This window comes from Pantherophis guttatus, chromosome 3 (assembly GCF_059756535.1).
Source record: "Pantherophis guttatus breed Tessera chromosome 3, ASM5975653v1, whole genome shotgun sequence".
NCBI classification, from domain to species: domain Eukaryota; kingdom Metazoa; phylum Chordata; class Lepidosauria; order Squamata; family Colubridae; genus Pantherophis; species Pantherophis guttatus.
Window position 1 is genome coordinate 17,377,114 of NC_142065.1, and position 17,013 is coordinate 17,394,126.

At 46.4% G+C, this 17,013-nt stretch overlaps 2 protein-coding genes across 3 annotated transcripts in view; both read right to left on the reverse strand.

Annotated features, from left to right (window-relative positions):
• Positions 1-17,013, reverse strand: part of RBM38 (RNA binding motif protein 38) — a 54,123-nt gene that overhangs the window by 18,490 nt on the left and 18,620 nt on the right. The gene's annotated exons all lie outside the window — the stretch shown is intronic.
• LOC148114505 (uncharacterized) lies at positions 3,089-5,619 on the reverse strand. The gene has a single exon (XM_087889067.1). The coding sequence runs from the start codon at positions 4,871-4,873 to the stop codon at positions 3,110-3,112; it is 1,764 nt and encodes a 587-aa protein (XP_087745193.1). The 5' UTR covers positions 4,874-5,619; the 3' UTR covers positions 3,089-3,109.

The following is a 17,013-nucleotide window of genomic DNA, read 5'->3' on the forward strand; positions in this document are numbered from 1 at the left end:
AGGAAAGACCAGAGATAGAGACCAGACTGGTAAAAAAGGGGGGGTCTGGCTGCTGTCTCCACCCAACGAGAAGGTGCGTCTCAGGTAGGACCAACGCCCCTTCTCCATTGTGGGTGGAGACAGCAGCCAGGATGGGACATACCAAAGTTCACTGTCCCTACAAAAGGGAGGGACCAGGCTGGTCCGAAGCACCCTCCCCTTGAAGAACCTGCTGCAGCACCCGACGACCAAAGGCGGCATCTGCCGACGCAAATTTGTCCAATTTATAGTGTTGGATGAACGGAGAAGGCGAAGTCCATGTAGCCGCCCTGCAAATTTCGAGGAGAGAGGCTTGAGTGGCCCAGGCCGCCGACGTCGCCGCGCTGCGGGTAGAGTGAGCAGTCAGCCGAGGAGGTCTCGGAAGGGAGCGTAGCTCGTAGGCCTTAGCAATTGTTTGGCGGATCCATCGTCCGATCGTCGATGATGATACCTTACTACCCAAGGAAACCGGCAGGAAGGAAACAAAGAGGGATTCTGTTTTACGGAGATCCGCGGTTCGCTTGATGTAGATACGCAGCGCCCGCCGGACATCTAGGTTATGCCACTGCCGCTCAAGCCTATGAGCCGGATGAGGACAAAAGTTGGGCAGGACTAGTTCCTGCATGCGGTGGAAAGCGGTATTGACCTTAGGCAGAAACGTAGGGTCCAGTCGAAGGACCACACGGTCCGTGTGAAATACGCAAAGGTCGGCACGGATGGAGAGGGCGGCCATCTCTGAGATGCGGCGAGCCGAGGTAATCGCTACCAGAAAGGCAACCTTGCACGTTAAAAGCCGAAGGCTGGTTGTCCGCAGAGGCTCGTATGGGGCAGCCGTGAGAGAATTGAGGACAATGGAAAGGTCCCAGGTTGGATATCTATGTAGAACTGGAGGACGCAAATTGGTAGCGCCCCGCAAAAAACGGTGAATCAAAGGGTGTTGGGCCAAAGAAGACAACGACCCAAATGTCAGAACCGAGGAGATAGCTGCTACCTGCCTTCGCAACGTGTTAGGAGAAAGCCCGTTAGAAAAACCCTCTCGTAGAAAGACCAGTACATTGACAATCGAGGCCTGGAGTGGGGGAACCCCATTCCTATCACACCACGTACAAAAAGCCCTCCAGGTGGCTGAATAGATTCGCTCCGTAGAAGGTCTCCGGGAAGCCTGGATGATGTTTATCACGTCTGCCGGGACATTGGCCTCACTTAGTGTGTGCCGCTCAACCGCCAGGCGGTCAGACGAAGCCACTGCAGGTCGGGATGCAGTATAGCCCCTTGAGTCAGAGCGTCTGCTGGCTGAGGAAGCTGCCAGGGAGGGGCTATTGACAATGACACTAGGTCCGCGAACCACGGTCTGCGAGGCCAATGCGGCGCCACTAGAACAATCTCCGCCCGTTCCAATAACAGCTTGCGAATCACACGGGATAGTAGCGGGATCGGAGGGAACGCATATAGGAGTCCCGGGGGCCATGGGGAGCGGAGGGCGTCAACAGCCTCCGCCTGAGGCGACGGGTACCGCGAGATGAAGCGCGGGAGCTGAGCATTGTGCGAAGTGGCAAAGAGGTCTATCACAGGCGCACCGAAGTGAGAGGCGATTTGATGGAATATGCGCGGATGAAGATGCCATTCCGCATGGTCCAGGCGTTGGCGACTGAGCCAGTCTGCTTGTATATTGGCGACGCCGGAGATGTGCTCTGCACGTAAGGAGGCCAGGTGGATTTCCGACCAGAGTCCCAACCTCAGCGCTTCCGACATCAGAGAAAGGGACCGCGTGCCCCCCTGGCGATTGATATGGGCTTTTGCCGTGATGTTGTCCGTGAGGACCAGGACGTGAGATCTTGAGATGAGGCGATGAAAGGCTCGAAGCGCTAGGTATACCGCCCGTAGTTCCAGCCAGTTGATTGACCGTCGGGCGTCCGTGCTGGTCCAAGTACCCTGAGCGACGTGATCCAGGCAATGGGCCCCCCAGCCCTGTAGGCTGGCGTCCGTTGTCACCACTACCCTCTGTGGATCGAAGAAGAGAGAACCTCTGGATATTGCCGGAGAATGCCACCACCTAAGGGACCTGAGTACCTTACTGGGAATGGGAAGTGAAGTGGAAGAAGTGCTTCTGCCCGCTTTCTGCAACGGCAAAAGGAACCATTGCAGCTCCCTTAAGTGCAGTTGGGCCCAGGGAACTATCGAGATGGCGGAAATCATCTTGCCCAATAGCTGGGACAAGACGAGGGGAGACACCGCTCTGGTCCGGACAACCTTATTAATAAGGACCCGCAAACTGTCCTGGCGGTCATGTGAAAGATAGACCCTCCCCTCCACCGAATCAATTAGAGTTCCCAGATGGAGCAAACGAGTGGACGGGACAAGATGGCTCTTCTCTAAGTTAATAGAAAAACCATGGGCCGCTAAGGTCTGGATAACCAGTTGCAGGTCAGAAGAAGCCTGCCGCTGGGTGGACGACAGAATTAAAATATCGTCCAAATAGCAGTGAAGACGGATTGATTTAGCCCTAAGGGATGCTGCTAAAGCCGCCAGCACCTTCGTAAAGGTACGAGGAGCAGAGGAAAGGCCAAAGGGCAAGGCCCGATACTGGAAATGGCGTCCCCCGTAGCAGAACCGCAGGAACCTACGATGGGACGGCAAGATGGGGATATGGAGGTAGGCCTCAGTGAGGTCTATGGAAGAGAGGAGATCGCCCCTCCGAACACCGTCGAGAATGGACTTCAAAGACTGCATCTTAAACTTCCGATAAGCGACGTACCGGTTTAAACGCTTGAGGTCCAGGATAGGTCTCCACCCCCCCGATGACTTCGGCACTAGAAAAAGCCGGGAATAGAATCCCGTTCCCTGTTCAATCTCGGGAACCGGTTGGATAGCCCTGATTGAAAGGAGATGCTGAACCGCCAAGTCCATAAGGGATCGTTTCTCGATGTTGGTGGAAAGCGGACAGCGTACAAAGGACATCGGAGGAGGGGAGAGAAACTCAATGGCCAAGCCAGATCGAATGGTGGCCAGGACCCAGTTATCGGAAGTGGAATCCTCCCAAACAGGGGCAAAGAGGGCCAATCTGCCCCCTATAGGAGGATCCAAAGTGCAGTTAGCGACGGCGTCTGGAGAAACGACCTCCTCCCCCTCGAAAGGGCCGCTTTGAAACCAAATTCCTACCTCTCGACGCCCTGTCCTGAAAGCCCCGCTGTCTAGATTGATAACTCCCTTGAGGCCTCAAGAAAGAAGAGGGATGGTTAGCACCCTCATACGAACGAGGAAGAGGCCGAGACGGATATGGATGGAATCTCGGTTCCCCCCTACGGAAAACAGCTGGAAGGATCTTCCGTTTGTCCTTGGTCTCGGTCAAAAAAGGCTCAAGGGGTTCTCCAAACAGTTTAGAGCCGGCAAATGGAACCGACGCCAGGCGCCATTTATGCCTGGCATCGGCCTGCCAATGGCGGAGCCAGACCAAGCGGCGAGCCGTAACGGAAGAAGCGAGGGACTTGGCAGCAAACCGAGCAGCAGTGAGGGAAGCGTCCGCTGAGAATTGTGTTGCGGCGATAATTTTATTCAGTTCCTGTTTCACCCGGGCATCCTCTGTGGATAAAGATTCCTGGAGATGACGGAGCCATAGGAGCGTTGTACGATTAAAGAAAGATGCTGTAGAAGCCGCTCGAATGGCCCAAGCCGCGCCCTGATGGGCTCGTTGCAACACCTGCTCCGCCCGGCGTTCCTCCGGGCGCAGGCCTTCAGCTGGGTCACCGGGAACAGCAGTATGCGGTAAGAGAGCGGCCACCGGAGAATCCACGGACGGGACCTGAAGAAGGGAGGTAAGATCCGCAGCGACGTTGAAGTTACGTCGGTCAAATGCTGTAGGCGCCGGTGTCGAACTAGGTGAGGCCCACTGCTTCCGAATCACATCGAGGAACAATGGAGGGGTAGGAATGGTGTCTACCGGCCTGGATGGTTCCGCAAAAAGGGGGTTGAGAGCCCCCTTAGCCGTACCTGACGTATCTGGCGACGGGGAGGGAGAGCTGAGCTGAGCCGTATTAATGGCTTTGTGAAGCAGAGATTTGAATAAGGACTGGGGAAACAAGCCCGTAAAGGCCGGTTGGTCAGGGGGAAGGTCCTCGTCCTCGGAAAGCTCCAACTCCTGAGATTCCTCATCAGCCAGCAATGATGCACGGCTCTCCAGGGATGAAACCGGAGAATCAGGGGCGGCTATTGAAAGGACATCGTCCTGCTCGACATCCATCCGGGACAGCAACGCGTCAGACTGAACTGAAGCCGCCCTGCTGGTTGGTCGCACTTGAGCTGCCAATGACTGTTGAACCGTAGTTGATATGAGTTGCTGGATTCGCTCAGGAGACCAGAAATTAATAGGCAGCGCCGCCCCTGCCTCAGGAACGGTTGTTGAGGGATGTGCAGATGCTGAGTTGGTCACATCCGATGAAGACAAAGTCGGAGGGGAAGGCCCCACCGGGGCTTCCAGAGCAGGGGCCGTGGAAGAACCCCAGAGATCGGCAGTCTGAATAACAGCAGGGCAGTCCTGAAGAGAAAGTTGGTCAGCTTGCGCCCCAGAATCCTGGGCTGAAGCAGCGTGAGGAGCTGTCGTAGCGGACTCCTTGGCTGATGGATGCTGCCTACTAGCCTTAGCGCAGATCTTTTGAAGAACTTTATCCCTGCGGGCCTCTGCACGAGATGGTAGTGAATGAGAAGCCGATTTATGACGAGCTTTTGCTGGATCCGCCCCCACTTGTTTAGAGGAGACATGCTCGATGTCTCGCCTGGGAGGGGAAGCCCTTTCATAATGAGGGCTATCTGAGCGCCCTGCCCTGCGGCCATGCTTTGATTTGTGCGAAGCTTTGGGCATGATAGAAAGCAGGGAAGCTACTAGCTGTGACAATGCCAAATAAACTCCTGTTGTTAGGAGAGTCACAAAGGAAGGAACTGTTGTTAAGAGGTACAGACCGAAGTCAAGAGGTCCTTGACCGGACAGCTGGAACGGGGAGCGTAAAAACTCCCCTTAAACTAACTGGCTCGTTCAGACAGCAGCTATAAGGACAGTTCAGAATGGAGGGGGGGGGGCGCGAAGCTCCACCAGCAGAATTGTCACAGACTGTCTCCCGGGTAGAGATGGGGGGGGGGGCGCGAAGCTCCACCTTTCAATAAGGCCACACAGAGGCAAATGACCGGGCCAATAAAGGGGGCGCGAAAACTCCACTAATAAAGTTGTTAGAGAGGCTCACCAGAAGATCGCAAAACTCTCCAATTTAAAGCGTTCTCCCCCCGGCGGCACTGACGCTGATACAATTGGGGGGGGGCGCGAAGCCCCACCAACTCCTCTCTCCTCCCCTTCGGCGCTAAACAGCTGGTATAATGACAGGGGAAAGCGGCAAGCCGACGCTCTTCAAAAAGCCTCTTCGCGCCAAAACCGGGCGTCAGTGCTCAAGGCGCTCCACGGCCCGCAATCCACTTTAAACTAACGGCGGCTCCGCTTGCAGGCTCGTGATGAGGGAACGAGGCTCCGCTAGCCGATTCCACTTGGAAGCTGCAAATAGTAAGGCAAGATGACTCGGGAGCGAAGAATTTAGCAACGGCCGGCAGGAATACAAAATGGCGATCGGGAGATAAAAGTGGGAGCGCGAAAACTCCGCAAACGCCGATTTAGGCGTTGCTGAATATAGCGGCCAAATGAACACAAACGGGGGCGTAAAGCTCCACAAATACCCAGAAAAAAACCTCCCAAGGCTTAAATAAGACCGAAAGAAGAAAGAAGAACAAACCCACCCCAGATAACTAGCAAAGCCAGTCACTGGGGTGGAGAACTCACTATCTATATAATTAAGGGGAATCCAAGGCAATCCAGGTCACAATCCAAGTCGAAAAACCAGTAAATCCGCACTAAATACGTATCGAGAAAGAATTAGATACCAATAAAGAGAGAAAACTAGCCAGAGGAACAGTCCCACACGCCTGTCTAGGCTGACAGACTGAGCCAAAAGCTGGGTCTGCCCAGTGACAAGGGCGGGACTTAACAACTTTGACGGGCTCAGTCTATCAGCTTAGCAGACGGGCACAACCCATCCTGGCTGCTGTCTCCACCCACAATGGAGAATGGGATGATAGAGCCCAACACATGCAGCAATTAGGAAAAGCAACTTAAAATACTGTAGTTGGTTTTTGTGGAATCATAGTTGGAATAAGGTAGCAACATGATCAAGTCCAAGTCCCTGATCACTACAAGAATCCAAATAAAAGCATTTCTGGAAAATGATTGTACAGCCTTTGCTTGAAGGTATCTAATGAAAGAAAGAAGGGCCCCATTGTTAGTAATTGGCTTCATCATCACACTATTCTTAAGTAAGCTTCTTCCTAACATGTAACCAGAATCTACAAGGAGCTAATAAGTGTATGGAAATTGCTATGGGGGCCAACTTCCTACTCTCCTCAGAATTTACCTAGTTAAGAGCTAAGAGGTAGCAACTAAAACCATCCCAAAGGAAAAAAAATGCAGGAAACCAAAACGGCTGTCTGAGAAAGCTTTGCAAATAGCTGAGGAAAGAATGGAAGCTAAAGGCAATGGAGAAAGAGAAAGATGCACCCAGTTGAATGCAGAATTCCAGAGAATAGCTAGAAGAGATAAGAATGCATTCTTAAATGAACAGTGCAAAGAAATAGAAGAAAACAATAGAATAGGGAGGACCAGAGATCTCTTCAAGAAAATTGGAGATATGAAGGTCAGTTTACATTCCAATTCCAAAGAAAGGCAATGCCAAAGAATGTTCAAACTATCACACCATTGCACTCATTTCACATGCTAGTAAGGTTATGCTTAAAATCCTACAAGCTAGGCTCTAGCAGTATGTGGATTGAGAACTACGAGAAGTACAGGCAGGATTTCGAAGAGGCAAAGGAACTAAAGATCAAATTGTCAACATATGCTGGATCATGGAGAAAGCTAGGGAGTTCCAGAAAAACATCTACTTCTGCTTCATTGACTATGCTAAAGACTTTGATTGTGTGGATCACAACAAATTGTGGCAAGCTCTTAAAGAGATGGGAGTACCAGATCATCTTATTTGTCTCTTGCCTATATGTGGGTCAAGAAGTAACAGTGAGGACTGGACACGGAACCACTGATTGGTTCAAAATTGGGAAAGGAGTCCGGCAAGGCTGTATACTGTCAGCCTGCCTATTTAATTTATATGCAGAGCACATCATGAGAAAGGCGGGGCTAAATGAATCAAAAGTTGGAATTAAGATTGCCAGGAGAAATATCAACAACCTCAGATATGCAGATGATACCACTCTAATGGCAGAAAGTGAAGAGGGACTGAAGAGTCTCTTGATGCTGGTGAAGAAGGAGAGTGCAAAAGTTGGCTTGAAACTCAATATTAAGAAAACTAAAATCATGGCATCCGGCCCTCTGGCAAATAGATGGGGAAGAAATGGAGGTAGTGACAGATTTTATTTTCCTGGGCTCCAAGATCACCGCAGATGGGGACTGCAGCCAAGAAATTAAAAGACGCTTGCTCCTGTGGAGGAAAGCTATGGCAAATCTAGACAACATTCTAAAAAGCAGAGACATCACCCTGCCAACAAAAGTGCATATAGTCAAGGCTATGGTTTTCCCAGTTGCATGTATGGCTGTGAAAGTTGGAACATAAGAAAGGCTGAACGCCAAAGAATTGAGGCCTTTGAACTATGGTGCTGGAGAAGACTCCTGCGAGTCCCTTGGACTGCGAGGCAATCAAACTGGTCAGTCCTAGAGGAGATCAACCCTGACTACTCTTTAGAAGGCCAGATCCTGAAGATGAAACTCATATACTTTGGCCACCTAATGAGAAGGAAGGACTCACTGGAGGAGAGCCTAATGCTGGGAAAGATTGAGGACAAAAGAAGAACAGGTCGACAGAGAACGAGGTGGCTGGATGGAGTCACTAAAGCAGTCGGCATGAGTTTAAATGGACTCCAGAGGATGGAGGAAGGCCTGGAGGAATGTTGTCCATGGGGTCGCGATGGGTCGGACACGACTTCGCAACTAACAACAAAGTTAAGAGCTCCATTTCCAGTATTTCTATTTCCTACTGATTAATGATAAAACAACAATATCACTTTATGCAGCAAATAAATCTACCAACTGACAAAAAGATCCAGCCATTGCAACCACCCTGATCTGTCAACTAAGCTCTCCGCCTTTACACACACATTTGTCTTTCTTTGGAATCATGAATGTGTTGAGCCCTTGTTTGAAAACAAGCATCGGAGGGACTTCCAAAAGAGAAGAGTTATATCCGTTTAATGGGATGAGTAAGTAGACTCGGAAGAGACAAAATCTGGTTCCTTCCTTATACATACATGCACACGCACGAAAAACATCGCTTTAGCAAATTTGTTTTAACGGTTGTTTTAAAAGATCTGTAACCATACAATGCTTAGAAATTTTGATCTTTTTTTTTTTTGCTAGACTGAAGAAGGGGAGTTCAAGGAATGTTGGTTTAATGTTGAAGCCTATGTATTACCAATTGTCTCAACTGGCAAGAATAGAGCCCGTAGCCAAGCCTATGTTGCTAAGGGAATGTTTGATGCTTTGCTAGGAAAAAAAGGCACCATAGTAACCGAGATTGCTCAAGCAAATGGCACGGGCCTTGCCAATCTGCATTTCTCACAATTAAACCACTGCTGGAACAGAATGTGGCGAAATTCTTGTTTACTGATCCAAATGATCCATACTAATGATATATCCCCCGCTTTCTTGACTCCATTCATCTCTCAGCAACCAATAAATAATTTATAACAAACACCGTCAAGTGGCCCAAGGGGAAGCTGGGATGGTTTTGATCGGGGAAGTGGTTGTCTAAAATCTAGAAAGGTAATTGCTGAAAGGCATATGTATGGGTATTTGTGGCTATGTGCACACTCTTAAAGATAAAAGTTCCCCTCGCGCATATGTGTTAGTCATTCCCAACTCCTAGGGGGCGGTGCCCATCTCCGTTTCAAAGCCGAAGAGCCAGTGCTGTCCGAAGACGTCTCCGTGGTCATGTGGCCGGCATGACTAAATGCCAAAGGCGCACGGAACGCTGTTACCTTCCCACCAAAGGTGGTCCCTATTTTTCTACTTGCGTTTTTTACGTGCTTTCAAACTGCTAGGTTGGCAGAAGCTGGGACAAGTAACGGGAGCTCACCCTGTTACGCGGCATTAGGGATTCGAACTGCTGAACTGCCGACCTTTCAATCAACAAGCTCAGAATCTTAGCCACTGAGCCACTTCGTCTCTTATACAGACATAAATATATGCCTGAACAATTCTTATTCATGCACTGAAGTTTTCTGCATACAGGAATAGAAAAAAAGTTGCAAGAATCCTTAATTACATGCTAGGAGAGTAAACTTGTAAGTGTATATATGGACAAATGTACTTGAAAAGGTGGGCATATTTAGCCAATGTTGGCTGACCTAAGAAGCAGTTTAAGAAGAAAAAGGAAAGACGCAGTTAGTACTTGAAAAGAAGATTGCCTGGGAACTCCAAGCTTGTTGGCTCAACTGGAAAGTCAAAACACATCCAAGAAGGAAGTCACAAATCATTTCTAGAACATGCTAAGCTCCCTTACAAGAATATAGGTACTCCTCAACTTACAACCATTTGTTTAGTGACTGTTCAAAGTTACAACGGCACTGGAAAAAAAAAACTTATGACCATTTTTCACACTTACAATCACTGAAGCATCCCCATGGTCACATGGTCAAAATTTGGATGCCAGTTCCCTGGCATGTATTTATGACAGGGTTATGTGATCGCCTTTTTGCAACCTTCTGACGAGCAAAGTCAACGGGGAAGCCAGATCAATGATTCATTTGACAACTGTGGCAAGAATGGTTGTAAAATAGGGCAAAACTCAACTGTCTTGTGTAGCCACAGAAATTTTGGGCTCAGTTGTCTATGGAGATTGTCAGTCATCCAGGTCATCGTTGTCTCAAAGGTGCTTTTTTTTCCCCCAAAAGGCAACTGGGCTTTGTCCCAAAGGTGTTTTTTCCTTTGCACTGAAGAAGCTTGTTGGATGAGAAGCGAAAATGTCTTCAAAGAAAAAACAGAAAGCCTAGTTTTTTTGTTTTGTTTTAATTTGATTTATATGCCACCCTTCTCCGGAGACTCAGGGTGGCTTACAATGTGCTAAGCAATAGCCTTCATCCTTTTGTATATTTATACAAAGTCAGCTTATTGCCCCCACAACTGGGTCCTCAATTTACCTACCTTAGAAAGGATGGAAGGCTGAGTCAACCTTGAGCCTGGCGAGATTCGAACCTGCAGTAATTGCAGGCAGCTGGTCTTAATAACAGGGTGCTTTAGACCACTGTACTACCAAGGCTCCTAGTTGCCTCTGGAAAAAGCATTTTTTTGGACAACCATGTCCTGGATGGCTGAGAACCTTCATAGCAACTGGACTTTGTTTTTCCAACAAAGTCCAATTGCTTTTTTTGGGGGTGGAAAATGACCTTTGGGCTTAATTGTGATTGTATGTTGAGGTCTACCTATATGTCCAAGCCTATCCACAAGTGATAAGCTCCAGGTGAAGGCTGGTGCACTTTTCCTTCAAAGGGCATTTGTTTCCCTTTTCAATACCTATGTCAACTCGCAAAGCATCCCTGGCCTGCTCTCGAGTTGCCATAGGCCGGGGGGGATGGGAAACCGGCGAAATGGCACAGCAGCAACATTCCACACTTATCTCTCTCAAGGCTGTATCCCAGGGTTACCTACAGCAGCCAAGGGGAGTGACCTCTACAACCCGTGAAATTGCTCCATTGCGAATGTGATTGATGACACACCCTGGGGGGAGGGGGGAAACAGGGTCATAATTGGAGCGTAAATTACATAGGGTCAGAGCTGGCTTCACTTGGGAACATGCCAACATGAAGCTCCTAATAAATAACTGGATTTCTTTTGAAGCTTGGCTCGAGACTCATGATTTAATTAGGGCATCCGTCAAAACCCTGACACCCTAATCTTGAACCTGTGAGCAGAAAGATCTGTCCACAACCATGTATGAATTCTCAGCATGTTCTAGGATTGCCTTATTTAGGCTGACTGTTGTTCACACTGAACAATCTGTGCAATCATGTGCAAATACATCCTGGCAGCTGCTTTAGCTGGGTCTACTCGCACTTGAAGCCAAATGGTGCTTGGAAGTAGGGACAAAGAGATGAAAAAGAAACTGGGAGAAAAAAGATCAAGGGACAGATGTAATTTCTGCTATGGTAAGTGTATTGTAGTTGGATGCGATTAAAAAAAAAGCATCAAGTGATGAATTGTCATCCTGTGTCATCCAGTGAAGTGAAGGGTGGAGAAGCTTTTTTTCAGTGAATAAATATATTATGGTATTTGCTGCTGCTGCTACTACTACTGCTACTACTACTACTACTGCTGCTACTCTAAAACCAAGACCGTGGTCATCAGCAAACAACCCACTAATTTACCACCGATAACTTCGGAAGGAATACCACTAGAAAAATTTGAAAGGATCAAGTACCTCAGTTCTAATTTACATGAAAGCTGGGACCTGATCAGTGAAGTAAAGACATGGATAGAGAAAGTTCAAACAGCATTCTTCAATGAAAGAATGAAAAAGGTCTTCTGCAGTCACGACATAAGCCTAAGATTGATAATCAGGCTTGTCAGATGCTGCATCTTTTCTATCCTGCTCTACGAAGTGGAGAGTTGGTCTCTGACAGAAAACCACTTGAAGAGACTCGAAGCATTTGAAATGTGGATTTACAGGCGGCTGTTACGTATAAGTTGGGTTGACCAAATCAGAAATGAGGAGGTGATAAGCTGCCTGGGAAAGCCAAGGGAAATCATCAAAACCAATAAAAAAGCGAAAGTTAGAATATTTTGGACATGTGATGCGACACCCAGAAAAATACAGCATCCTTCACTTAATCCTCCAAAGAAAGACTGAAAGAACGAGGTCCAGGCAGAAGAAGAATGTCATGGCTCCAAAATTTAAGGGGCTGGTTTGGACAAAACTCAACAAAACTTTTTCGTGCAGCTGTTGATAAAAATAGGATTGCCAACATGATCGCCAACATCCAATGACGGATATGGCACAAGAAGAAGAAGAAGAATTTGCTACTATGGATTTTCAGATTCGATCCCACAGGAATGCAAATGTAGTATCGGTCTGCAACTTGTTATAGTAGCTGGACTTTTTTCCTGGAATCACCTGGCAGCTGTGCAATCCTACAGCTGACTTAAGAAGATGCAGACAGGTGCTGTGTTTGGTCCCCATATGCTCCAAACAAAGCACCTTTTTGGAAACTTATCTGAAGCACTGCACAATCTATTTACTACTATATACGGTTCTTAAAAAGTAGGACAGCTTTAAAAAGGAATCACACCATTTGGGGGGGGGGGGGAATACAGCTATTGGTAGTTACTTGTCACATTTTTCTTATGTAAGTTCTTCCCCTCGGCTGTTCCTTTTCTGCCCTCAGCTAAAATGGCTCTTCTTATCTTAAAGCCATCTGTCAGGGCAGCCCAGCCAATCTTCAGGGATTCAACTCAGCTATTTTTCCAAAGTCTTCATCCTCCTCAATCCCTTTTCTCCCTGTCTTCCTTGGGAGGTTTCATGGCAAGAAGCCTTCTGAAAGAATAGCTTAGGTTGGCTGCCCTGTTATTTAATCCTTTGGGGTGGCCGCAATGACTAGCGTACAGGAGTCTCTGTGTGCTTTGAAAGCTTCCAAGGAAGAGTTGTCTGAGAGTTGAGTGACCTAGAAATGGGACAAATTAAATTCAAGTCACTCTTGGCACTCTGAAGATGCACATAGTCATAGAAATGAAAGGAACCACAATGATCACCCTGTCCAACTTTCTGCAGTATGCTGGAAGTCCAGTTATGAATGGGATTTCTGGGATTCATTCAGCCGATGGGGCAGGATTTGCATGACCGCCTGATTCTATTCTCCAGGGTGTTGTAAAGAAAGCTTGATTATTGCTTTATTTATTTACGTTCAAAGTATACGTTGGAGCTAATGAAAGCTGCTATTGAAGGAAATGATTGTTATGGTTACGCAACGGTTACGCCTGCTCTTTGCTCAGAGTCACCCTTATCACATTGTCATACCATTAATCATTAGAAACAAGGAGCAGCGGTAGAGCTATTCACCACATAGTCCATTCAGTCGTAGCTTGTATACAGTACAGTTAAACATAGAATCTTGCTAGAAAGGTGCTGCTCTTCTCGGACTCTCACAAATGACTGCATTTTAAAGTGGTAATATATAATATGGAGGTCTACACTGGAATTGGTTTGTATGGTACGCTACAAAGAACATGGAAGATCCTAGTTTAAAGAACTTACACGTCAAGCTACCCTGTTTCCCTGAAAATAAGACCCAACCGGAAAATAAGCCCTAGCACGATTTTTCAAGATGCTCGTAATATAAGCCGTACCCCCAAAATAAGCCCCAGTTAAGATTGTCAGCCAGATGGATGCATTTAGTACTGTATTTCCCCCAAAATACGACCTAACCAGAAAATAAGCCCTTTTGGAGCAAAAATTAATATAAGACCCAGTCTTATTTTCGGGGAAACAGTACATACTCTATTGCTGTAACCAAGTTAAATACTATTTTCCTGATGGAAAAAGCAAAAGGCAGACTCTTTTAACGAAATGTATCCTGGGTTCAGTTGCAAAAATATATACAACATAGTCCTTGTCTTACAACCGTTCATTTAATGAGCGTCTGAAATTACAATGGTGTTTTCACACTTAAGGACGTTGCACCATCGCCACAGTCATGTCATCAAAATTCAGACATTGGGCAACTGGCATGTACGGATGCAGTGTCTCGAGGTCACGTGCTCACCTTTTGCAATTTTGACAAGCAAAGTCAATTTGGAGGCCAGGTTCACTTAACAACCGTGTTACTAACTTAACAATTGCAGTGATTCACTTAACGACTATGGCAAGAAAGGCTGTAAAACCAGGCAAAACTCACTTAACAACTGTCTTGCTTAGCAATAGAAAAATTGGGCTCAATTGCGAACGTAAGTCTAGGGAGGGAGGGAGGGAAAGAGAGAGAGAGGGAGAGAGAGAGAGAGACTGAGACTCACCAAACAGATTCAAAATGCTTGCAGGAAGGGAAAGAAAAAGCTGTTTGCAAATGTTAACTAGATTGTCCAGTTACAGAAACTCTCAGATCCAGGAAGTAAGCAAGCTACTCTTCGTCATCACTGGAGACTCTGAATGGGATTGGAGGTGATGAATCTTCAGCCTTCAAAGTTATGAAGAAGCTCTCCATGATGCCATCTTTGCTTTTACCCATGGAGGTCATACAAGGAAGGGAAGGTTAGCCTATTCATCCCACTCTTGCTGATGGAGAATAGATTTGCACTATTTTCATTAAATAGAGTTTAGGTCTTCTACAATATTCCCCAAGTTTTTCCGGTCATGCAAGCTACCTCTGTAAGTACTCTTCTCACCAACATCAAACACTCTCCCCTTTTCTATGTTTGCCCACCAACAAATCCACCTGCAGCACCTGATTTCTAGATGATTTCAGGGTAGACTGGAAATTACAGTGACTTTTGACCTGTATTTTCCCCTCTTGCTACAATTCTTACTCTGCAGGTCCCTCTTGCCACTGCTGCTTCATCAGCTATATAACCAAAGCCCTCAAAATTGGGACTGAGCCAATTCTTATTATTGCCATAATAAGAAACATGCCATAAAAAGCGGCTCTAAAATGAAGTTTTAAACAAATGCAAGATTCATATTCATAGCCCCTTACTGTTCCTCTTTTTTTCTGGGCACTATAAATTTAAAGCACATATTCATAGACAGGTCAGGATTCGACATCGCAAAGTCATTGTGCAAATGCCTATCGAGGCTTCTTCAGAGGAACTGTAGAATTAGGAAACATCAACAATTGAGAAATGTGGCTATCAAAAACACAGCTACAGAAAGCACCAAGTGAAAGCACCAAGAAGAGCAACAAAGATGATTAGGGGACTGGAGGCTAAAACATATGAAGAACGGTTGCAGGAACTGGGTATGTCTAGTTTAATGAAAAGAAGGATTAAGGGTGACATGATAGCAGTCTCCCAATATCTAAAAGGCTGCCACACAGAAGAGGGAGTCAAGCTATTCTCCAAAGCACCTGAAGGCAGGACAAGAAGCAATGGATGGAAACTAATCAAGGACAGAAGCAACTTAGAACTAAGAAGAATTTTCCTGACAGTGAGAACAATAAGTGGAACAATTTGCCTGCAGAAGTTGTGAATGCTCCAACACTGGAAGTTTTTAAGAAGATGTTGGATAACCATTTGTCTGAAGTGATGTAGGGTTTCCTGCCTGGGCAGGGGGTTGGACTAGAAGACCTCCAAGGTCCCTTCCAACTCTGTTATTCTATTCTATTCTATTCTATTCTATTCTATTCTATTCTATTCTATTCTAATTGAACAGAGCTCTTGTTATAATTTTCGACAACCTTTTCACCATAACAGAATAACAAGAGTTGGAAGGGTCCTTGGAGGTCTTCTAGTCCAACCTCCTGTTCAAGCAGGAAACCCTATGCCATTTCAAACAAATGGTTGTCCAATCTCTTCTTAAAAACCTCCAGCTTTGGAGGGAGGCAAGTTGTTCCACTTATTGTTTTCATTGTCAGGAAATTTCTCCTTAGTTCTAGGTTGCAAGAGACTTTAATGAACAAAAATGCTGCTGCTGCTAACAATAAGAAGACACACACTTGGTTATTAAGAATAAGAAAAAAATATTTCTTACTTTTATTCCAGAATAAAAGGAGGATTCCAATATTAGCATTAACAATGGTGTAGAAAAACTTGTTTGAACCCTCTACAGAAACCATAAAGATATTAGCAATAGTAATAGCCCTTAGACTTGTACACTGCTTCATCATGCTTTACGGCACTCTCTAAGCCATTTACAGAGTCAGCATATCGCCCCCAACAATCTGGGTCCTCATTTTACCAATTTAAGAAGGAGAGAAGGCCGAGTCAACCTTGAGCTGGTCAAACTCCTAGCTGTGAGCAGAGTTAGCCTGCAATACTCTGTTCTAAGCATTGTGCCATCATGGCTCCCTATTAATTCCCTATTATGTCGCCACCAGACCAGCAAGAAGAGAGCAAAAAAACACCACCACCACTGGAATCATAAACTCAGAAGAGTTGAATAATCCAGAGCAGGAAAGTTGGAGAGGGAAGCTCTAAAGACAGTCAATGTGTGGGTTTCTGGAGGAGGGAAGGGGGGGAGACACGGAGGAGATTAAATATTAATTCCTCTTGGCAAAGAAAAAAATGGTCCATTGTTTCTTAAACCATCAGCCTTCCAAAGTTTTTTCTCCCCCCCCACCCCTCCCCAAGAGAACCGAATTTTCCCAAATTCTTTAAAAGACACACAAATACCCACAAGCTTCCATTTTCAGAAATGCAGTGCTGGAGAGCTAAAGAGAAGCGATTCAGAGAATTACATCAATCATTAAACAGTTAAATGAAGTTAGGATGACAGTTGCTATTGTTGTCTCTAAGCACTCTTGGCTTTTCCAAAGCAGCTGCCAGATCCTATTAGATGTATAAAAAGAGGATGCTTTAGACCAAAGGGAACTGGGATATTCTATTGAAAAGTGGAGACAATAGCTGATTTCTATAAACTCCTCAAGTCCTGTATAACATCTGTCCAGAATCAATTTTTGACCTAATGTTTCTTTTCACTGAATATTAGATTTACTATCTGAATGCAATTTGTTCTCTGGCCTGGAATTGTCACATGGGGCCCAAAGCAATGAGATGCAACCCGCTGCCAAGGCCTCCTGCATCGGCACCATTTAAATTAGAACTCAAACAAACAAACAACAAAGCTTTTGTTGGGTTTTATATAAAACTCACACGGCATGTCCTTGTAAGAGGTCTTTAGGTGCCTCAAGCCCAGAGACACCACAGTCCTATGGGACAAGGACCTTGGGCAAGAGACTTGCCTAAGGTCTTGTAGTCCATAA